This window comes from Gossypium hirsutum, chromosome D08 (assembly GCF_007990345.1).
Source record: "Gossypium hirsutum isolate 1008001.06 chromosome D08, Gossypium_hirsutum_v2.1, whole genome shotgun sequence".
Classification (NCBI taxonomy): Eukaryota; Viridiplantae; Streptophyta; class Magnoliopsida; order Malvales; family Malvaceae; genus Gossypium; species Gossypium hirsutum.
The window spans coordinates 66,485,151-66,507,516 of NC_053444.1; the positions used below are offsets into that span (position 1 = coordinate 66,485,151).

At 34.2% G+C, this 22,366-nt stretch overlaps 2 protein-coding genes across 5 annotated transcripts; both read left to right on the forward strand.

The window, feature by feature from the left end:
• The first annotated feature begins 535 nt into the window (after positions 1-535).
• LOC121219979 (protein EXPORTIN 1A) lies at positions 536-13,288 on the forward strand. 4 transcript variants are annotated; one of them, XM_041098910.1, is made up of 32 exons: positions 538-1,026; positions 2,646-2,762; positions 2,998-3,090; positions 3,210-3,281; positions 3,589-3,696; positions 3,776-3,858; positions 4,271-4,409; positions 4,539-4,607; positions 4,701-4,778; positions 4,958-5,020; positions 5,107-5,151; positions 5,456-5,563; positions 5,682-5,780; positions 6,189-6,392; positions 6,908-6,967; positions 7,636-7,746; positions 7,881-7,978; positions 8,239-8,347; positions 8,785-8,850; positions 8,962-9,060; positions 9,167-9,247; positions 9,377-9,466; positions 9,860-9,945; positions 10,048-10,128; positions 10,213-10,395; positions 10,947-11,013; positions 11,635-11,745; positions 11,904-12,011; positions 12,100-12,237; positions 12,311-12,448; positions 12,517-12,621; positions 12,759-13,288. In XM_041098910.1, the coding sequence occupies exons 1-32, from the start codon at positions 928-930 to the stop codon at positions 12,879-12,881; spliced, it is 3,231 nt and encodes a 1,076-aa protein (XP_040954844.1). In that variant the 5' UTR covers positions 538-927; the 3' UTR covers positions 12,882-13,288. The 4 variants fall into 4 exon arrangements, with proteins under 4 accessions (XP_040954847.1, XP_040954846.1, XP_040954844.1 ...); XM_041098911.1 differs by lacking the exon at positions 538-1,026 and having other exon boundaries at positions 2,644-2,762; positions 3,615-3,696; XM_041098913.1 differs by lacking the exons at positions 11,904-12,011; positions 12,100-12,237; positions 12,311-12,448; positions 12,517-12,621; positions 12,759-13,288 and adding an exon at positions 11,423-11,430 and having other exon boundaries at positions 536-1,026; positions 11,635-11,746.
• A 1,590-nt stretch (positions 13,289-14,878) lies between these two features.
• Positions 14,879-18,726, forward strand: LOC107909065 (ADP-ribosylation factor). Its single transcript, XM_016836443.2, has 7 exons — positions 14,879-15,156; positions 16,529-16,619; positions 16,819-16,934; positions 17,042-17,101; positions 17,188-17,253; positions 18,166-18,371; positions 18,487-18,726. The coding sequence occupies exons 1-6, from the start codon at positions 15,100-15,102 to the stop codon at positions 18,355-18,357; spliced, it is 582 nt and encodes a 193-aa protein (XP_016691932.1). The 5' UTR covers positions 14,879-15,099; the 3' UTR covers positions 18,358-18,371; positions 18,487-18,726.
• The last annotated feature ends 3,640 nt before the right edge of the window (positions 18,727-22,366 follow it).

A 22,366-nucleotide genomic window follows, 5' to 3' on the forward strand; every position in this document is an offset into this window, starting at 1 on the left:
AATTAAATGCTCAAATTTAATTTCATTGTTTAATTTGATATTTTAATTATTTTTTCAATTAAGTACTTATGTTTTTTTAATAGAGCACTTGTGTCAAATATTCATTATATAGTTGATTTGTCTTAGGGAATCCGTGTCTCATCATCCTATATCCCTTACAAATTATTTAATGCTATTTCAGTATATTTTTCCATGTCATTGACACATCATTTTAGTAATTTTTTAAACTTGAACCTTGGATCCTAGAACATTAGACTTTTGACCCTAAACCCTGAATTAGGGTTCAGATTAAAAAAATTATTAAAATGATGTATCAATAACATAAAAAAAGATACTGAAATGACATTAAATAATTAGCAAGGGATACAATATGACGTAGCGTCATATAATCTTTTACTAAATAAAATATTGCAAACAAACTCAGGTATTAAATTGAACATTAAAGTTAAATTTAAGCATTAAATGATATATTAACCCTTCTGCAAAAAAGGCCAAAGCGAAAATATAAAGAAAAAATAACGTTTCAAACATTCTTCAACGCTCCCTTGGTTCTCTCCCTCGTTACTTTCTGCTTCGATTTTAAGCTGCCCCCCCCCCTCCTTTTTTCTCACAAAACAAACAATTCACACTCTCTAAAATCACATATAAATTTTTACCATTCCTTCAATTGTTTCCTTCATTCTCAGCAAAACCCAAAACCCTCCTCTTTTTTTTTTTCTCTAGAAGATTCTCTCGTTTTCTTTTTCGTTTTTATTTGTTGTCACTTTTATCGCTGTAGGGTTTGGTACGTACAGTTTATAGGGTTTTTGTTGACATTTCTGGTGGAAGAGATCGTAGTGTTGGGGTTTATTTGTTTTTTTGGGGAAGTGAAGTGCGAGAGAAAGAGAGGGGAGTTCATTTATTCTATTTATCTATTTTTTAAAAAATATGGCGGCTGAGAGGCTTAAGGATTTGAGTCAGCCGATTGATGTACCATTACTTGATGCTACCGTTGCAGCTTTTTATGGCACCGGATCTAAAGAAGAGGTTCGTTTTTTTAAAATATATTTTCTGTCTATTTACTTTCTTTTTTCTGTTTCCTTTGCTTCACTCTTTGTCTGGAAATGAGTGTTTGAATGTGTTTTTAGTTGAGACTGGTTTTCTGATTGGTTTCCGAGAAAGTAAAGGAAGAGTGTTGGAGATTTTGGTTGATAGAGTTTAATATAGCTGGGCATTTTACTTCAAATTGGAGATAAGTTCCGGGAAGTGTGGAGGATTTTTTTTTCGAATTTCTAGGGTTTAATAGGGAGAACTTTAATTTTCTTTCTGGTTTTCCGGATTATGTGTGAAAATGCGGTGGTGCTCTAGAGTGTGGGGATGGGAGAGCTTTCAGTGAATGAACCTTGCTTTTGGGAAGTGGCATATGATTGCAGAAGTAAAAAATTGGCATTCAATTAGGCCATTTTGAATTTTACATGTACATATAAATTAGAACTAAGAAAACTTGTTAGAATTCTTGTTCAACTATTGGAAAAAATGAAGGTTGAAGGTTTTTAGCTGATATGATTTATAGTTCAGGACATGGTAAGCTTTTGGCCTTATTTTGGGTTTTAGTCCTTCTGTTTGATATAACTATGATAGAAGTGAAAAAGAAAACGACTTGTCTCTTATGTTTCTCTTCCCTTGACCAATCTTTTGAATCTCTCTGAATATTAATAGAGTTGGAGAAAAATGAAACCAAATATTGGGTTGTTTAGTGTTAGTTCATTGATGGATAGGAGCTTTAAATTTATAGATAACTCATTTAATTTTTCAGGACTATACAACAAAAGAAAAGTTGAATTTCGTTTAATTTATTTCATTTTCTCTTATCATTTATTTTCTTTCCTCTTTTATGCTATATATCAAATGAGCCAAGTTGATATGATTTATTCATCTTTTTGCTTTTTTTTTTTTACAAAAAGAAATTCTGCTTTGGGTTCTTTCTAGTTGGATGCATTTTTTAATTTGGTTGCTACTTGTTCATGCTTTGTAGAAAGAGCTGACTGGCTATGACCTTAATTCTGTAGGTTGCTGACCATGATAAATTCTAGGTATAAGCAAGTTCTGTTAAGTCTTAAGATTTCATAGTGGTGATAAACATTTTTCTAGAAACTGGCAAGTGGTCATATCAAAACTTTGTTCTGCAGTTAAATTTTCTGTTGTGTGTTAAATGTTTTCGACAACCTTTTTGAAGTTAAACTTAGTAGTTAAATGTGCTTTTCGATCAAAGTTGTTTATGTGGTACCCTGGTTTTTTGAGCAAAAGACCTTTAAATATTAATGTTTCCTAACAAATTAACAACCTTAAGTCTATTCGATACCCTCTCAAAACAGAGGTAAAGAAAAGTCCCAAGTCTAGCCCAAGAATCCTAAGTCTAGCATCTCATTTACATTTCGGTATACTTCTTATTCCACCTTGTTGCTCAAACATTATCAGTCTTTTTGGTTGCACTATTGATAAAAGTGAATGGTTTGTCAGATGGTTTCTACTAACATATTTCTGGAATTTTACGTCCCGTTGTATTTTTCATATGTGACATGCTTCATTCACCTATAGTTATGTTCTGGCTTGGTCTTCCCATTATTTGTTGACAATTTTTTCCTTAATTCTGCATAACTTCACAGAGAGCAACTGCAGATCAGATCTTACGATATCTGCAAAATAATCCAGATATGTGGCTTCAAGTTGTGCACATCCTGCAGCAGACAAAGAGCCTGAATACCAAGTTCTTTGCCTTGCAGGTCAGTCAAAACGACTATTTTCTCCATGATCTATAATAACAAGTACATCAAACTGGCCCAAGGGAGCTCTAGTTGACATCCATATGTTGTCTGGTGGTGCTTGTACCTATAGTTTGCTCTTGCTCTTGTAGTTGGCTAGTTGATTGACAGTTTGCAAGAACTTTTTCTAACAAATGACTAGAGTATTGCAAATTAGTGATGATTTTGGGGAGCTTTTCTTGTGCTTTGCCTACAGGTTCTTGAAGGTGTTATCAAGTATAGGTGGAATGTGTTGCCTGTTGAGCAGCGAGATGGAATGAAAAATTACATTTCTGAAGTCATTGTCCAGGTAAAATATTTCTTAATTGCTATTTCTTTTTAGGACTGAGGAATCTGAAAAATTTGTACCTTTCGTCCCATTTTAATTCTTCTCTCTTTGTGTTATCATTCTGAAATGCCCTGCTCTAGTTGTCAAGTAATGAGGCCTCCTTCCGAGCAGAAAGGCTGTATGTCAACAAGCTTAATATCATACTGGTTCAGGTATAACTTATCTGCCTCACAAAAATATACTTCTTAAAAGAAGACAAGCTTGTTTTAGATTTCATTGAGTTTGTAACAAATTAGGAGGTCCTCTGTCGAGGCTTTATCCGACTGCCCTTTTATTCTTTTATTTAATTCTTTTACCAATGACAATGTTTACTAGTTATGACATCAAAGTATTCTTTCCATATTCTTCATGGTTACCCTACTGATGTGTTTCTACGAATTTCTCATTTTAAGGCTTCACAAATATTAACCTTTTAGTCTAAATGCTGTCTAAAACAATATATGCGTACTGGATGTATAGATCTTAAAGCATGATTGGCCTGCTAGGTGGCAAAGCTTCATTCCTGATCTTGTTGCAGCTGCGAAAACTAGTGAAACAATATGCGAAAATTGTATGGCAATACTGAAAGTAAGTTTTGTTTTAGGATTTTTTCTTGGTAAAACTGGTTGCAGAATCTGGATGGTAATATGAGGTTTTCTGTGGTTAGCTTCTAAGCGAAGAAGTTTTTGATTTCTCAAGAGGTGAAATGACTCAACAGAAAATCGAAGAGCTTAAACAATCACTGAACAGGTGAAACAATTGTTTTTTTTTTTTTGAAGTATTAGGAATTTACTTTCGTGGATGTCAATTTTAAGTGTAAAACTGGTTTGAAAATGAACAGGGCCAAAATGACCCCCCTGCCCTCTAAATATCAAGCTTGTCTTCTCCCTCTATGCTGTATATCCTGATATATATTTTCTAATCTACATGTAAAAATTGTTAAATGAACTCTACTCTTGTGAATGTCATTATTGTTGGTAGAAAAAAAAAGTAGGTTGAAGCCTGAAGGTCTCTCCTTAAGATTCTATTATCCATTCTTGTATTCACCTTGCTGGTCTGTATTAAGCAATTCAAGGTCTCGCTGATGATAGTTTTATTCTTCCAAGCATGGTTTATTTTTTGTGCAATCCATTTTTCTAAGTGTTGTATTTGTTTTCTACAGTGAGTTTCAACTCATTCATGAGTTATGCTTATACGTGCTATCAGCTTCTCAGAGAATAGAGCTTATACGGGCTACACTATCCACCTTGCACGCGTTTCTTTCCTGGATTCCTCTGGGCTATATTTTTGAATCAACTTTGGTTAGTAATTCTGGATTCTCAAATGACTTAGCTGTCAGTATGTCACGCGTGCTACTCTTTTGATGAAGTTGTTCTTATTTTTTATTGTCATTTGTTTCTCCTCTCATGCTGTATTTACATATCTTACAGTTGGAAACTCTCCTAAAGTTTTTCCCTGTGCCATCATCTCGGAATCTCACACTCCAATGTTTAACAGAGGTATTGTTTAATAAGATTTTCTTAAATGAATAAAGTTATATTGTTGTCACTCTAAGAGGGTGGAGCTTTATTTTATATTTTGGTTTATTGCAGGTTGCATCCCTAAACTTTGGGGACTATTATAATGTGCAGTATGTTAAGATGTACAATATATTCATGGTCCAGCTGCAGGTGTGTCAGCATGTGCTTTATAAGTTCATTGAGATTTGCACGTAGAGCTTAAATTCCAGATTTTAAATTTTTTTTGTTAAGTTGATATATAGATTTGATGTTGCTTTTCTTCATCTTGTTTTTCTCTTTTTCCCTTTGTTCACTGGTTAATATGTGGGTACTTTCTGGGGTGTTTTTAGACTATTTTGCCACCAACTACAAACATCCCTGAGGCTTATGCACATGGAAGCGGTGAGGAACAGGTATACATTTTGGTACACCTGAAATTTGTCTAATGAATTCCTTTCCCCCCTCCCCTCTAATTATTGTTTTAATGTTTTTACACCAGGCATTCATTCAGAATTTGGCACTGTTCTTCACTTCATTCTACAAGGTAAGCTGCCTATGAAATGAACGAGGCTCCTTTTTGTCATAAGGCGAAATATGGTTGATCAGTGGTAATAGTTTAGCACCCACCAATTTCTGTGCCTGAGTTGGTTTATGGGTGCCTATATGCATTTTGATGCAAAGAATGATACAAATATTGTAATTCTAATTGGATGATTTTTAAGATTGGCTGTTTTCTTTTGGGATTAATCATATGTTAAATATTGGATTGATCAAGCTTAAAATGTTTTGAACTAGTTCCAGTTGATTTTTTGATAAATTGTGTTATTAAAATTATTCTATGTTTTTAGTTTCACATTCGGGTGCTAGAGTCTTCACAAGAAAATATTTCTGCGCTGTTAATGGGTCTGGAATATCTTATCAACATATCTTATGTGGATGACACAGAGGTCTTTAAGGTATCATGGCAATTCAATATCCTTTATTTGTAAATTTTGTTGTATCTGCTTGTTCCGTTTTAAACCTTTTGGAACTTGGTTTCTAAAGTATTATTTTGCTGATCTTCTGGTTAAATAGGTTTGCTTGGACTATTGGAACTCCTTGATCTTGGAGCTATTTGACTCACATCATAACATGGGCAATCCTGCTGTAACTGCAAACATGATGGGACTGCAGGTACCCAGATTATTTTTGTTACCTTTTCATTTATTATGAAGTATTGGGAATTCAGAAAAAGTACTGCAAATCTTCATTATAGCGCAAGTGTTATCAAGTCATGTGCATTGCGCCTTGTAACTCTTCTTTTTGCCACCTTTTTGGTGGCATCTTTCTCCTTTTCTTCTCTGGTTTCTGTCTTAGAGTATGCCAGCTAGACATAATTGGTGTCAAATCCAGCAATGATATATATTAGGAAGTGAAAGAAAAAAATCATGTTAGATAAGGCCTCTCTCTCTCTGTAAATCTTTTCTATCTTCTGTGGAGATTGATATGAAATTGTTATTGTTAATTCTAGACAGCACTCTGCTAGTATCTGATTACTGCAGAAGGGTCAGTCATTTCTTGTTAATGAATTGAGTCTGACAGGTACCTTTGCTTCCTGGTATTGTTGATGGCCTTTGTGCCCAGCTTCTGCAACGACGCCGACTTTATGCTGGTATAATGTCAAAGTTAAGAATGCTTATGATCTGTCGTATGGCTAAGCCTGAGGAGGTTCTGATAGTTGAAGATGAAAATGGCAACATTGTTCGAGAGACAATGAAAGATAATGATGTTCTTGTTCAATATAAGGTGATAGATCTCAAATGTAGCCTGTGATGCTTAATCTAGATGACTAACTTTCATGACATCTAATTCCCATTTACAAGTGCTTAATCTTTTACTCCCCTAAAATGGTACTGGCTGATTGTGGCCAACTGGATTGAATGATAGTTTGTGGCTTTCTTCTTAAGAAAGGTTTTTTTTTCTTCTTGCAATGAGTTGTATACTTCACCTGTAAAGATATGTACTAGGTGCTTTTATCTTGTATCTTAAGAAAGGTTTTTTTTTTTCTTCTTGCAATGATTTGTATACTTCACCTGTAAAGATATCTACTAGGTGCTTTTATCTTGTATAAAGATGCCTGTAAATGGAACTCTTCTATCTTCAGAACAATATGTTGGAGTTGATATGTAGAGCAAATACGTCAAAGCTTTATGCCAACAGCTTTTACAGTATTAGCTTGTGTGTTTGTTATTATCTTATATATGTGAAAATTTAGTTTTTCTCTTCCCGTATTCTGTTGTTAATGAAGTTAAATATTGCAGATCATGAGGGAGACTTTGATCTATTTGTCTCACCTAGATCACGAGGATACTGAAAAGCAGGTATAGTACTCTGAGACATTTAAATTTTCTGTTTTCATAAAGTTAAATGATGTTATGTACTGCTTTCCGACCTAATTCTCCTGAAGTTTGGAATGTATTTGGTCATGAATCTAAATGAAACTTTTTTTTCTCTTCCCTAAACAACAATATGGATTCTATAAAAAACAAAAAAAACAAAAACAAAAGACAATATAGACCTGTAAAGGTCCAGGCTACCTGCCTGACCCATATGGGTGAGGCCTTTGATAAGGTATTTATGAATTCATGCTGACCCTGCGCAAATGAATAATAATAAACATTATTTTATCTAAATATACCTATAAAAATATGTAAATACTAATATAAAATATCTTTTAATATATTTACTTTTTAAAAATAGTGAAATGGGTTAGTGGGTTGGCTTGATTTGAGCCTGAGCAAGGAATGTAAAATTTTTTCGCACTGCAGTCTTCCCCGTTGTGCATCAGATAAAAAAGAAGCCATCTCTCCAATTTTGAGAACCTAGGGAGAATGAAGGATTCCACTGTAGTTTAGTCTTGGAGCTTAGTTTACCCTCCAGGAATCTTATTTATTAGCTATTTTCTATTATTTATTCTTTTTTGAAGTTCATGGCAGATGTTAAATTATTCAATTAAATTTGGATTTGTTTTGTTGTCTATGTAATGCAGATGCTAAAGAAATTGAGCAAGCAATTGAGTGGTGAGGATTGGACTTGGAACAATTTGAACACATTATGTTGGGCAATAGGATCTATTTCTGGTTCCATGATGGAAGAGCAGGTATCCTTTACACCAAGAAATGTTGACCATTAGACACAATGTGATCAGTGACATGCATTTACTTGAATCAGTTGCTGTTCCCTCCTTGTATGCATAATTCTGATATATGGTAAAATTTTTGGTGTTCATGGCAGGAAAATAGGTTTTTGGTGATGGTCATTCGTGACTTGCTGAATTTGTGTGAAATCACTAAAGGGAAAGACAATAAAGCTGTTATTGCTAGTAACATAATGTAAGATATATAATTTCAAGGGTATCTGTAGACTGTCCTGTTGATTTCTCTCTGGAATCTATACCTTTTCAAGCATCTACTTTTCTTTTAAAACCTGGGTTTTATATGGATGGCATGACTATTTTTGGTCATCTTCAGTCTGCCATGTGCTTATTGGTGAATTGGGGATCCTGAAAGAACTTATTTGCTGCTTGTTTTCTTCTTGTTATATTTTAAAATTGCTTGTATTCATTTAATGTTTGTTATTGGTTTTATTCCAGGTATGTTGTTGGACAGTATCCAAGGTTTTTAAGGGCTCACTGGAAGTTCCTGAAAACTGTTGTGAATAAGCTGTTTGAGTTCATGCATGAAACACATCCTGGAGTTCAGGTAAACTAAAAACAAATTATTTTTATCTTCTGAAATGTTTGATCAAATAATTCTATGGCGAAAAGAAGTTCCTGAAAACTGTTGTCAATAAGCTGTTTGAGTTCATGCATGAGACACATCCTGGATTACAGGTAAACTAATTGTAAAACGGAACAACTTTCATCTTTTGAAATTTTTGATCGAATAGTTCTATGGTGAAAACATTTGTATGCTTAACATCACCGATGTGCTTGTCATTGTAGTATATTTTTTTTTGTTTATTATGGTGCTTTGCAAAGTGTAATTGAAAGTATACCAACAAGTTCAAAATTGCCTTTTATCTAATTTCGTTAATGATCATCTCATTACGTTATGACTTTGCTTCTGATGATGATGAGACAATATTATGGCTGTTATTCATACTATAATGTCCTAATATAACAAGCTGGCTGTGTCAGGATATGGCCTGTGACACATTCTTGAAAATTGTTCAGAAATGCAAGCGAAAGTTTGTGATTGTTCAGGTATCATCTACTTCGGCGTTTGCCTCTTATGGTTATAATATCTTATGTGTTCACGTGCATGCGCACATGTCGGAACCTGTTATATTGATGAACTGTATCTTGTTAATTCAGGTTGGAGAAAATGAACCATTTGTTTCTGAACTTCTATCTGCTCTTGCAACAACAGTTGCTGATCTAGAGCCTCATCAGATTCATTCCTTTTATGAATCTGTATGTCTCTTTCCAATGCCTCTACTATCCAGATCTTTGCATGTCTAATCTGTTGCTGAATGAGCTCAATTTTCCTTTTTGTGTTTTTCTTAATTTTAAATTTTAGGTTGGTCATATGATTCAAGCAGAATCTGATCCCCATAAGAGGGATGAATACTTGCAGAGACTGATGGCACTTCCCAACCAGGTTTGTTATTGATAGACTTAAGGTTACCTTTTCTTGTTTGCTCGAATATGTGCATGTGTCTGTCATTGCATGCAAATGTGGTGAGGTTGTGCTGGTAGTTTGATTCTGAAGATGCTGCTTGTTATGCAGAAATGGGGTGAAATTATAGGGCAGGCACGTCAAAGTGTTGACTTCCTTAAAGATCAGGATGTGATAAGAACTGTGCTGAACATACTGCAGGTATTCTTATTCCAATATAAAGTGTGTATTTTTTATTTCTTTTGTTGAACTTTTATGGAACATATTATTTTTTCACATGGTTGGCAGGTATCTGCCTTACGCCGAAAAATAAGCATGTTTACTTTAATCTGGTTCTAGTGTATTGACAAAATAAAAAATAGAAATTAAAAAGGTAGTTGGCTCAAAAACTTATCATTTATGTGGAGGGGAGGATTCTCAATTGCTATGATAAATTAATTATTTATGCCCATGCATCTGTTGATGGATTCTTAGGTGGTGGATTAGAGCTATTCTTTCCTTGCAGACTTGATATTTGTGATGTATGCATCCTGTGGTTATAATTCAATGCTTATTGGGATTTTGTGAGGCTTAGAATGAGTCTTCACCTTGCAGACAAATACTAGTGTGGCCAGTTCTCTTGGAACATATTTCTTATCTCAGATTTCTTTAATATTCCTGGACATGCTCAATGTGTACAGGTAAATTTCATTTGTTCAAATTGCAAAATTGAGCATGGAAATTCTGTAAACTGTCTTTTTTGCTAACATGAGTAGTTTATGGTTCTGCAATAAATTGGACAGAATGTACAGTGAGCTTATATCAAGCAGTATTGCAGAAGGTGTACCCTTTGCTTCAAAAACATCCTATGTGAAACTTCTACGGTGAGATCAATTTTTACAGACATCCTTTTCTTTGTTTGTTTCATCCAATAGTCTCTCATTTATTTATTATGCTTTATGAGGCAGATCTGTTAAGAGGGAGACTCTTAAGCTCATTGAGACATTTTTAGACAAGGCAGAAGATCAACCGCAAATTGGGAAACAATTTGTGCCCCCAATGATGGATCCAGTTCTTGGTGATTATGCTAGGAATATGCCAGATGCTAGAGAGTCTGAAGTTTTATCACTTTTTGCTACAATAATAAACAAGTATGATAACCATTTAATACAGTATTCCATTTTCAATAATGTGATTTTTAACACTAATCAGAAACTTCTTGAATAAATGGAGCACTTCTTGATCCTTCAGATGTAAAGGTTAGGATGTATTTGGTATTTGTTGATTAATGCTTATTTATGTCTGTTTTTCTTATTTAATTATAAGGCCCAGATGAAAAGAGGTATGGGAAGCACTTTTTATCTTTGCACATTAATTTTGCTAAGACTGTTGCCTCTGAAGCAGCTATCTTTTCCTTGTTAGTCCAAATAGTTTTATTTTATTTATTTGTTTTAAATTGGTGCTTCATTCCCATATGCTCTGACCTTTGTCTACAACTCTTCAAGCCATTGCATATTTAATTGTTTTAAGGCTAAGTGCAACATTGTATCTATGCAAAACATAGCAACATTGACCTTCTGTTTATCACACTGGTACTGGCATATAGTATTTCCGTTTCTTGTTAGCATCGTTGGTGGTTGTCATTTTTAGTATCAAATCTTTGCATTTCTTGTAATTTTGGTCCTGTTATTTATGCATGAAGGTACAAAGCTGCAATGATAGATGATGTTCCCCGTATATTTGAAGCTGTTTTCCAGTGCACGCTGGAGGTGAGTTTTATTTATATATTTATTTTATGCATGTTACTGAAAGGAGGAAGAGCTTAGGATGTGGTACTAAATGGAAAAGCGCCCTAAAAGGAATTCTGATACTGTGTATTAAGTCATGAGAAATTACTGGAGCAAGCATGTCAAGAATGAGTGCTGAATTGCTGCATGCATGCCACTAAGCAAACTGAAGGTCCCACAGAAGTTATGGTCTGTTATAACTAATGGTGGAATTTTTCTTGATTGTTTTCACATTTCCTTGAGATATGATAAATTCTGGATTCTTACCATGTGAATTAGGCGCTGACATTTAACATGCCATAAAGGCATTATTTGATAATATTTTTGCTGAAAGTCTGATGCTGATGATCCGTTGAAGCTGAAATGTTATAGTTTGTTCATGTGTTACTAGGACTCGGGGTGAGTGTCGGATACCCGTATGTGTCCGAAATGGGTATGCTTAATTTTCTTTTCAAGTTCTCTTCTACATTTGGAAGATTGTATCCTCGTTCCCATGTCTGAATAGTGTGGGAAATGGATGCTTTTGGGAAAATGAAGAATCAGAATAACACAGGTTTTTCTTAAGCTGCTTTGCCTATTATTTATTGTTGCCATGGCCTGCAGATGATAACCAAAAATTTTGAAGATTACCCGGAACATCGCCTCAAGTTCTTTTCATTGCTTCGTGCCATCGCTACTCATTGTTTCCCTGCACTTATTCAGTTGTCAAGTCAGGTTAGTAATGATTTCTTCTTTTTGGTGATCAAATTATAGCTGTCCTATAATTAAAAGCTTGAAATAATTCTTTAAATTTCTTTTTCGGTCTAAGCTTTTGAAAGAGTTTCATGTTAATTGTTAATTACTGGTTTTTGTTTTTCATGCATTTGCATCAGCAACTAAAGCTGGTTATGGATTCAATCATTTGGGCATTTCGGCATACAGAGAGGAATATTGCAGAAACTGGTTTAAATCTTCTATTGGAGATGCTGAGAAACTTTCAGGTTTGACAATGTTGCTCTTTTTGCATATTTGATTACCGTGTTGATTTATGAGCCAGATGTTGAGTTTTCGGTTTTGGTAACTTGGCAGGCTTCTGAATTTTGTAACCAGTTCTATCGAACATACTTTTTGACAATTGAGCAAGAAATATTTGCCGTCTTGACAGACACATTTCACAAACCTGGCTTCAAGTTGCATGTCTTGATTTTACAGCAGCTGTTCTGCCTGGTTAAGTATCTTACTTTGCCTCGATTTCTCCAACTTTGGATCAGTTTTATCTTACTTAACAAATTGTTCTCAGGTTGAGAATGGTTTATTGACTGAGCCCTTGTGGGATGCTGCTACGGTTCCACTTCAGTATCCAAATAATGAAATGTTTGTTCGTGAATACACAATAAAACTTCTTACTACATCATTCCCCAACATGACTGCAGCCGAGGTAAATAATTGGTTCAGATAATTCTTTTATCTATCGAGTTGATATAATCTGATCTATGTGGATTTCAGGTCACTCAATTAGTGAATGGACTATTTGACTCGAGAAATGATTTGCCAACATTTAAGAATCACATACGGGATTTTCTTGTGCAATCAAAAGAATTTTCAGCTCAGGTAAAAGCTTAGAAATAGGAAAATGAACAACCCTTCTTAGCTTACAAGCTCGTAGACAGATCTATGCTATCAATGGTGGAGTTTTCTGTGGTTTGCTTCAATGAACGAGCTGATTGTTTTAGCTGTATTTTCTGCAGGACAATAAAGATCTCTATGCGGAAGAGGCTGCTGTACAGAGGGAAAAAGAGCGGCAACGGATGCTTTCAATCCCAGGTCTCATAGCCCCAAACGAAATACAAGACGAGATGTTGGACTCTTAGACGTGGCCTAATTTTGCCTTAGCCAAGTTCTTAAGTTTTGACATGGGAGTTAAGGTTGTGCCCGTATCCCGGAATATAAACAAATGCACCATTTGTTGCCCATTGTTACTCATCTCTCCTTTATCAAAAATGGTGAGTCACGAAGTGCGGTTGCTAGAGATGCTGCATGTATGTCAACTAGAAAAGTGTAGAACATTTAGGTAGGGATCTATATATCTCTCTATATCCGATCCTGAGTCGTATTATAGAAGTTCCTTAGCTACAGCTTGATATTTGTACCGTTTAGATGACTGGTTTTGAAGTAATGTTAGTTTCATACAAGGTTAAAAGGGAAACACTAACCTCTGAAAGTTGTGCAGAATATTATCTTTTTTCTTTTTTGAGTTGATTTAAGTTGAATTCCATCATTACGTGGTTTCAGTGTTGAGTTAACAGAAGGCTTTGTATGTTCTTTTAAAAAAAACCTTATACATGTTTTATAAAACAGGGAAATAATTTCAGATTCAATTTTATAGATAAATTGGCAGACCCAAATTTAAGAAATTGAGCAAAGCTAGTTCGGTGTAGAGTTAAAGGAAGAGAAGATTTGCTTCCAAAGGCATGAGCTTGATTCGGACAGTTTTTTTCTTCAAAAATCACAATAAATCATCATCAAAGCAATAAAAAATTATAAAATTAAAGAAATTTCAAGTCGAACTAAGTAAGAGAGTGAGCATCATATTGAAAGGAAGAAAAAAAACATAGCAACTTTGTATTTTGGGAAAGAGATTTCTTGGTTCACTGTGTAGGGTGGAAAAGAAGGATGTGAAAAAATGAGATTTCTAGTCCTTATTACACTGAATAGGGGTTAATGAATTGTTTTAATATTAATATCTCCTCTCAACCCTTAAATACTGTTTTAGTGTACTTGAACTCATAATCTGTTGCTAATAATATTTTAATAATTTTAAAGTTTAAATAATTAAAAAAATCAATTAAACTTTCAATTAAACATTATTATTCATGTCACCTGTCACGTCCTTAGAGTGTATCTAAAAATGAATTTACTTGATTAAAAATAATGAAAAATTTCAAAATTTCAAGAAGGGATTTAAGTAACTCAAATTTCTTTTCAATTTTCACCAAGAAAGATGTGGTTTATCAAAATTCCTCGTAAATATGATATATACTTTAATTTTAATTTATTAAAAATATGTATAAATTTATACAAATCTAATAATATTTATATTGAATATTTTTATACTATTTATTTTTTCTTTTATAAATATTCTTAAAATAATTATTCATCCAACAAAATAATTGCAAATGCTAACATTTTGTATCAATGAATTCTAAAATATTAACATTTTAAATTTCTTTATCCAATCACACTTTTAGAGGCTTCAACAGAAATTATATTTCAGTGATTTAACTTTTGAATGTTCAATTGATTACCATTTCTAATTAAGAGTTTGATTGATTTTTAATTATTTTACCAAATTTGTTTTAGTATTTAAGTTTTTTTTTCACTTATTATGTTTGAAATTTTTAAAGAGTAAGCTACACTTATTGTCACTGAACTATTAATAAGTTTACATTTCAATCACTCAACTCCACAAAATTAAAATTTGTTTTGTAGATTCATGATGTTCAAACCTCTTTAATAAAAATAACTTAACTGTAAAAGAGGAGAATGAGAATGAGAGCTATTGGTTAGCACGGATGGTGTGATAAGAGAAGGCTATACAATAATGATTTTAACAGTCAAATAATTTAAATGAAAACTTTCGAAAAATTCAGAGGTCATTTTGTAACTTTTTAAAGTTGAGTGACCAAAATATAAGCTTACTAATAGTTTAATGAACTTTGATGTAATTTACCATTTTAAACAATATTAGAGTAGTGCAACTGCCAAAACCAGGATTTCATAATCCGGTTTGGCCCGAACGGCTCCGGGGGTACCCCGGCCCATAGAACCCATTCGGCAAATAAACGCGACCTTTTCTCTCTTAAAAAAGAAACTTCCCTTATATTTCTGTATTTAAAAATCTGATCTTCGGGAAAAAAAAAAAAGACAGCAGCCAAATTTTTTTTTTCCTTCTATAAATTTCTCTCTTTGATCAATCTAAATTTCCAAGTTTTCTCATCACAGAGAGAAACAAAAAATCAAAAACAGAAGTAAAAGAAAAAAAAATTGTTTTTTGAAGGTAGAAAAAAAAAATCGAAGCTTAAAAGAAGCATGGGTCAAGCTTTTCGCAAGCTCTTCGATACCTTTTTCGGTAACACACAGATGAGGGTACTTCTTCTTTTTTTATCTGTTTAATTCTTTTTCTTTGTTTTAGTTTTTTTTTGAACTGATTCTTTTGGTAATTGTTCGTTTAAAAAAAATCAGAATTTTCCGGTTTATAGTTAATGTAGAACTGAAGAAATTTGTTACTGTTAATTGTAGTTTGAAAGGAAGATCATAAATTTTATTTGAATTCTGCAAGTATTTACATTTATAATGATCTTGATAGAAAGGAAGATCATAAATTTTAGTTGAATTCTGCCAGTATTTACATTTATAGTGTTGCTGATAGAAAGGAAGATCATAAATTTTAGTTGAATTCTGCCAGTATTTACATTTATAGTGTTGCTGATAGAAAGGAAGATCATAAATTTTAGTTGAATTCTGCAAGTATTTACATTTATAATGTTGTTGATAGAAAGGAAGATAATCCCAAATATATTGTATTGTAACTATTTATTATAGCTTGTTTTAGCTGGAATGGACCTGGAAATTTTGACTCCCAACCCTAAAATCTGACCTGATCAACCTGCAGATAAACCTGATTCGATTTGATCATAAAAAGTCAAACCCGAACATGATCATTGCAAAAAATGATCCGAATAAATAACTCAAACTGGAAAAAAAAATCCAGTTAGACTGGAAAAATCGGTTGAGCTAGCGGTTGAACCAGGTTTTATAAATTTTTTGAAATTTTTAATGATTTTTTTAATAATTTATTTAAGGTTAAAATATGCCATATGTCCCGAAGCTCTTTGAAAATTGGAATTTAGTCCTTGTAGTTTTATTTCTAGGAATTTAGTCCCTTTTCAAATTACAAAATTCAAGTCTAGTTGTTAACAATGTTAAAAATATTTTATTAAATTCAGGTTCATTGCAAAATTTAACAGCTTTACTGTAGGACCTGAATTTTGAAATCTGAAAAATAGAGGGACTAAATTTCTAAATTGTGAAGAGTATAAGGACTTATGACATATTTTAACCTTTATTTAACTGAAACTGGGCTAGTGGTCGGACTGGGAACCAGTGGCTTAACTGGTTCGGCCATCGGTCTGGTTCCGAAAACATCGGATAAAAGTAACACTCCATTGTTGTCTTCTCCCTAGGCAAGGCTCAAAATATATGTACCTTTGTGTACAACTTTGATACAGGTTCTGTTTCTAATAAGCATGTACGATAGATAATGCATAAGCAGAACATTTTATATTAGCAGTCCGTTTTCCATATGAATCTAGAATTGTTGTTAAATTAGCATAGTGTTTTCTCCTATCTGACTTACGGATTAGCTTATTTCTCATGTCTTTTTATATCGCAATTGTTTTCTTTTTTTTCCGCTTTATATTCTCCGTCCTTACATGTACTTTCTCTTGAGCTGATATAGGTTGTGATGCTAGGCCTCGACGCAGCTGGCAAAACAACTATATTATATAAGCTACACATTGGAGAAGTTTTATCAACTGTTCCCACTATCGGTAGGCAAGTTGGTTTTAGATATGGTTGATTTACATGATTGAGGCTCCCATATTTTGATGGTTTTCTGTTTCATTTGTCCACGGAGGAGCTGCTATTCGAACAAAGTGGTCGTGTGAAATCTATTTCAGTGTGTATATCAGTTGAGTTGGATGGACAAGTTGATATAACGACTGAGTTCTTGTGTGTTGTCTTGTCCAGGTTTCAATGTCGAGAAAGTTCAATATAAGAATGTGATGTTCACGGTTTGGGATGTTGGTGGACAAGAGAAACTAAGGCCACTCTGGAGGCACTACTTCAACAACACGGATGGACTGGTAATAATTAACTCTCTCAAAGGAAAAAAATAAGTTTTCTCCCTTTAACGACACAGATGGACCGGTAATGAAAATCCTCTCTCTCTCTACTATATTTGTCTCTGCAGATCTACGTTGTTGATTCCTTGGACCGAGAGAGGATTCGCCAAGCTAAACAGGAATTTCAGGTTGTAAATTTAGAACAAGCACAAACTTGTTAGCCATTTAGGTTTTAACATAGTCTCTTTTCAGTTCTTAATAATTTTTTTTCCAGGCCATAATCAATGATCCATTTATGAGCAATGCTATCATCTTGGTGTTCGCCAACAAGCAGGACTTGGTATGATTCAGTTAGCTGTTTGAGACCCGTCTTTTTTTCTGTATATAGCAAAATGCATGCAGTATTTGCTTGAACTACTGAGAACACATGCATTTTTTTAGTTGCTGGAAGTACCAATGTCAAGGATATTTTAGTTTCGAAAAATAGGTTCTGCTGTTGTTTGCATAGATCCTCCATTTTCTTGTGGTCAGTGAGAACTGTCGTCTATAGCTGCATTTTCGATGACTTCATTCATTTCATTGTTTTGTTTCGTGTTATTGGTTTTCGAGTAACATAATGCGATGCCTCATTAGCAGTGCGCCAAACATTAAGAATTTGTCTGAATAGAATGTAATCCTTAGCTCCAAGGCCCTTAGATAGACATGTTTCGCCTTGTTCTGCTTCTTGAAGAAGGCCTCATTTTCATCATTGTATGAAAACTGTAATTCCCTTAAATCAATCATGCGAGGCATAATAATGGATAAAGCATATGAAGGTGCAGTATGGGTGCTTTGCTTCCCTGAACTAATCATTACTAAATGTTGCTTTTGGCGGATGAATTTATAACACAGATGTTGGCATGTTGCTGTTAGACTGTTACTCAGATTTTGGTGTGAGTGTTGAATACGGATACGTATCCCAAAAAAGTTTATTAAGTTTTTTCCTTTTATTGGTAGGTCCTTAGGAGGTGCTATATCCCATGCTTATGTCCAAATATACATCTAATTCATGTAATTAATATTATATATAAAGTAGAAGAAAAAGAACCAGAGTAACTTAGTTATCAGGTTCTGGTTAAAAGTTTCATGTTTTGAGCTTTCTGGTTGAAACGAATAAACTATTACTGCCTTTTAGCTTCATTGTGCATAAACCGAAGCTTTATCGATGAAGTATGCCTTTTCCACTTATCTGATCTTGTGTTCCTCCTTCCAGAAAGGTGCCATGACCCCAATGGAGGTATCGGAGGGACTAGGTCTATTCGATATAAAGAATCGGAAATGGCACATACAAGGTACTTGCGCGCTTCGAGGAGATGGCCTGTATGAAGGACTAGACTGGCTATCAGAAACTCTCAAGGAGATGAGAGCTGCCGGATATTCGTCGCTGGGTGCATCATCGATCTAATCATTATCACACAGGTTGGAACTTGGAACCCCTTCCCTTGCTTTATATGTATGGCATGGCATTAAATCAGAGCTTGTCAATGAGAAAAATAATATCGGTGCCATAAATGACTTGATTTAATCTCTTCAGGTACTACATCATCATCATCATGAGGGGCAGTGAAAGCCAGATGTTTGTAAAAGCCATAAATGACTTGCTTGTAAAAGCCATGTGTTACCAATGGGAAATTAAAACCCAGATGTTGTAATATTTGTTTTGTTAGTGTAAAGCTGATGAAAGTTAGACAAGAGTGAATTCCTCCATTGTGTATATTAACAAAGCTGGTTACTCTACAATGTTCAATGGAAATTGTTACTCTGTCTAGGAATATTTACAATTATTTTACAATATAATTATACTTGTGCAAGTAAAATTTTGAATCACCATTTTGCTATGTGGTTGCTTTGTGTCACTGTCAGACTGCAAATTAATAATGTTAGTGTGAGTATTGATTTGAATGGGGATGATTAAAGTTCTAGTCAGATACTCGTATAACATGGATTCAAATTGTGTTACTCTCATTTTTTATTCTTGCTAGTTGGATTTTTTTTACTGATAATTTAAAAGAACTTCTATTTTATTAAATGAAATAATATAAAAGTAATTTGTATAAAAATATTCAAAAGAACTATTTATTAAATGAAATAATATAAAAATAATTTGTACAAAAATAAATCAATGCATGTATCGGTCGAAGTTAGTGCCACATGGGGGTGGTCGACGGTTACACACTAATTCTTTCTTGGTTCAGCTTTCGGCTAGAGTTGTGGTTGTTCAGGATCAGCTTTTGATTGTGGGCGTTGGGAAGATGACCCACCTTGATAGAATAAAGATCCCGTAGGTGTTTGCATCACCCATGGTGCTGGGCATTGGAAATGAGTTGAGCTCCCTAACGGTGCCTCGTGCAGTCCCTCCTGCAATGATGGCGTATATATCGTCGGTTGAGTCGGAGTCATCGGGAAATGAGATGCACCAGGCCATACATTCCAATTTGGCATAGGAGTGGAAAAATGATACATATAAGGGTTAGAATACGCACTTATCATAATCTGGAGGGGGTGTGGTGTAGGCATCGTCGCTTGCTCCGTTGGAGCCGATGATTGCGTGGGCGCTGTTGATAGGCCCGCCTCGCCACCCCTTGTCCTTGGATTTAAAGGGCCCCGTCGTTCCCTTTTGGCATAGATTTGCCGACGCCTCTCCTCTTCCGAGAGCAAATATGGCTTGCCATGGATCCTAAACCATGGCATGTAATTCGGATCGCACGCTGACTCCGGAACGATAATCAGTACACGAGTAGGTATATTATCGTACCGATTTTCCCATATTTCAATATATTTCGAGTGGAAGAGCGGCCAATGTGTATCCGGTCGTCGTAAGTCAATTTTGTGCTCATCATCAAGCACCTCAAGTGCTACGGGAATCGGTTGTCGAAATCCAAATTGCCGCAACACTCTATCCGTTTGGTGCATCTCAACGGTAGCATAACTAACCAGTGGGACCCTAACGTGCCAAATGTTCGATTCTGTAAGAATTCATCTGGAATTACTACCCGAATTGCCGGATCCTCGTATGGTGTCCATTGAAGCTATATGGACGTGATAAAAATATTAGTTATATATATAATACTAAATACGAAATCGACTATGTTATGTATATATAGTTCAAAATGAAATAAATGCTTACATGCGCTTTCGACCGTTGGTCTAATAGAAGCCGTATATCTTCAAGAGCGGTAGGTATTCCCTTATAACTCGGGTAATGGTTCCACCTATTTAAATAAAATTTTAGAATAATATTTTATTTTAAATCTATTTAATAATTGTGAAATCTAATATAAATTTTACCTTGTTACGAGTGGGAATGTATACAGGTGGTTCACTCGAGGACGTAAAAATGGAAAGCGAAACCAAACTCATGATTGTAGCAGTGCAAGGCAACCTCCAATTTTGATTTTATTTGGTTGCGTCGCCCGACACATCTCCCGATATAATGTCGTCAACACGACAGACCCCCAACTGAGCTCTCCAGCTGCTCTAAAATCGATGAGTTTTAGTAGCCACCTCAGATGTACGAGGTTTCGTGACTTGTCCGGCTTCAGATAACCTTTGATGATTTGAAGGATGTACGCCCAAGCGTATCGTACTTTTTGTACTTCAATCGAATCATCCCCGCACCGGGAATATCTCTCGTAACCAGCTTATATCGATCTGACCTCCGTAAATATTATCCGGAATCGCACCCAAAAGATCATAACATATGGCTCCCCAATCAGTAGATTGAGCGAACCCGGTGAGTACGGATCCATCCACCGATAACCCTAACTGTAATTGCACGTCCTCCAAAGTGATGGTACACTCCCCACATGGAAGATGGAATATGTGCGTCTCAGGTCTCCACCTCTCCACAAATGCGCTGATGAGTTTTGGGTCCAACTTGCACCCTCGGCCTATATTGGCCACATGCCAAAAACCGGCTTCCCTCAAGTAATTTTCAATCAACGGTGATGGAGGACCAGGTAGATTACGAATAAAACATTGTAACACTCGATCTACATGCTATTTTAAAAAAATTATCAAAAATATTAATTAAATTATAAAAATTAAATAATATTAAAAAAATAAAATTAACCCTTACCATTGCATTTGGTCGATGGAGATATGTTTATCATTGAGACGAATTAATTGTCGAGCCATTGCTAACACGATCAAATTTCTTAGAAATTATATAAAAAAACAATAATTCAGACAAAAATAAAAAATTTAGAGAGCTTTGAGAGCTTTTTTGAGAAATTTGGAAGAATAATAAAATTTGGTATGAAAAAATGGGTTTGGGGAGGGGAGTTATACTTTTTTTTTCCTAACCGTTGGAGGCCCAACGGTCAGATTTTTAAACGGCCGTTGGAGGTGACCGTTAGGGAAAACACGGCCAAAAACGAGCCCTTGTCAACGCTTTTTAGTCAAACGCTCCCATGTCAACGAGTTTTTAAGTTTTCGGTTCATACCCATTATTATTTTTAAAAACGGCCTATTTCCGTAAATAATTTAAAAAATGGGCCCTTATTGGTACTAAACCCTATTAACCTATACTAAATCATTTAAAATGTTATCAGTAAAATTAAATTTAGTTTTATTGTAGTGGATTTATTTTTCAAAGGAGTTTACTTATATTAGTTTTATACACTTTCATATAGTTTGTATTAGTTTCAACAGTTAGATTGAATAATATTATTGTACTATTATCTTTATTAATATATAAAAGAGGACAAAGTCATCGTAAAATTATTGAATGATAAATAACAAAATCCCAAAAAAAACCCATATTTGGTAAATATCAATAATAAAAGGTAGTTACAACCACAATTTTGTGTGGCATTTTTATTTCAATTAAATGATTATGCCTGCTTAAGAAATGTTTCCTTTTAAAAATAATGCTTTTATGGCACATTCTTAGTTGCCATACATTAACCATTTTAGCAACCCCTATTTATACACTTCCATTTTCTCTATATCTATTCTATTTCTTCTTTTTCGCCAAATCCACCAATGTCAGTCTTCCTTACCCTCTTTTTCCCTTTTCTTTTTCATCTACGTGTATACAAATATTGCAAAATTTTGTTGGGGGCAGATGTGGATTTCTCTTTATTAATATGATGCGTAAATTTGGTTAAATTTTAGCTTTTATGCATCATTTTCAAACAGATCAATTGGTCGAAAACGGATTGTATATCAGTTCAAACAAAAAGTTAAACAGACTTTTAAGTTAATTTTTTTTTATTTTTTCTAATGTGAGATTTGAGTTGGGTTCATGCATCATTCATGCATAAATATTTTATGAATTTAAATTATCAAAATATTTTAAAAAAACTCAGATGAAAAATATATTTTTCCTAATTTTTTATTTTAATAATTAATTTTTTGAATAATTTAATAATTAACAATATTCTTATTGGTTCTTTTTTTGGCAGAAACAG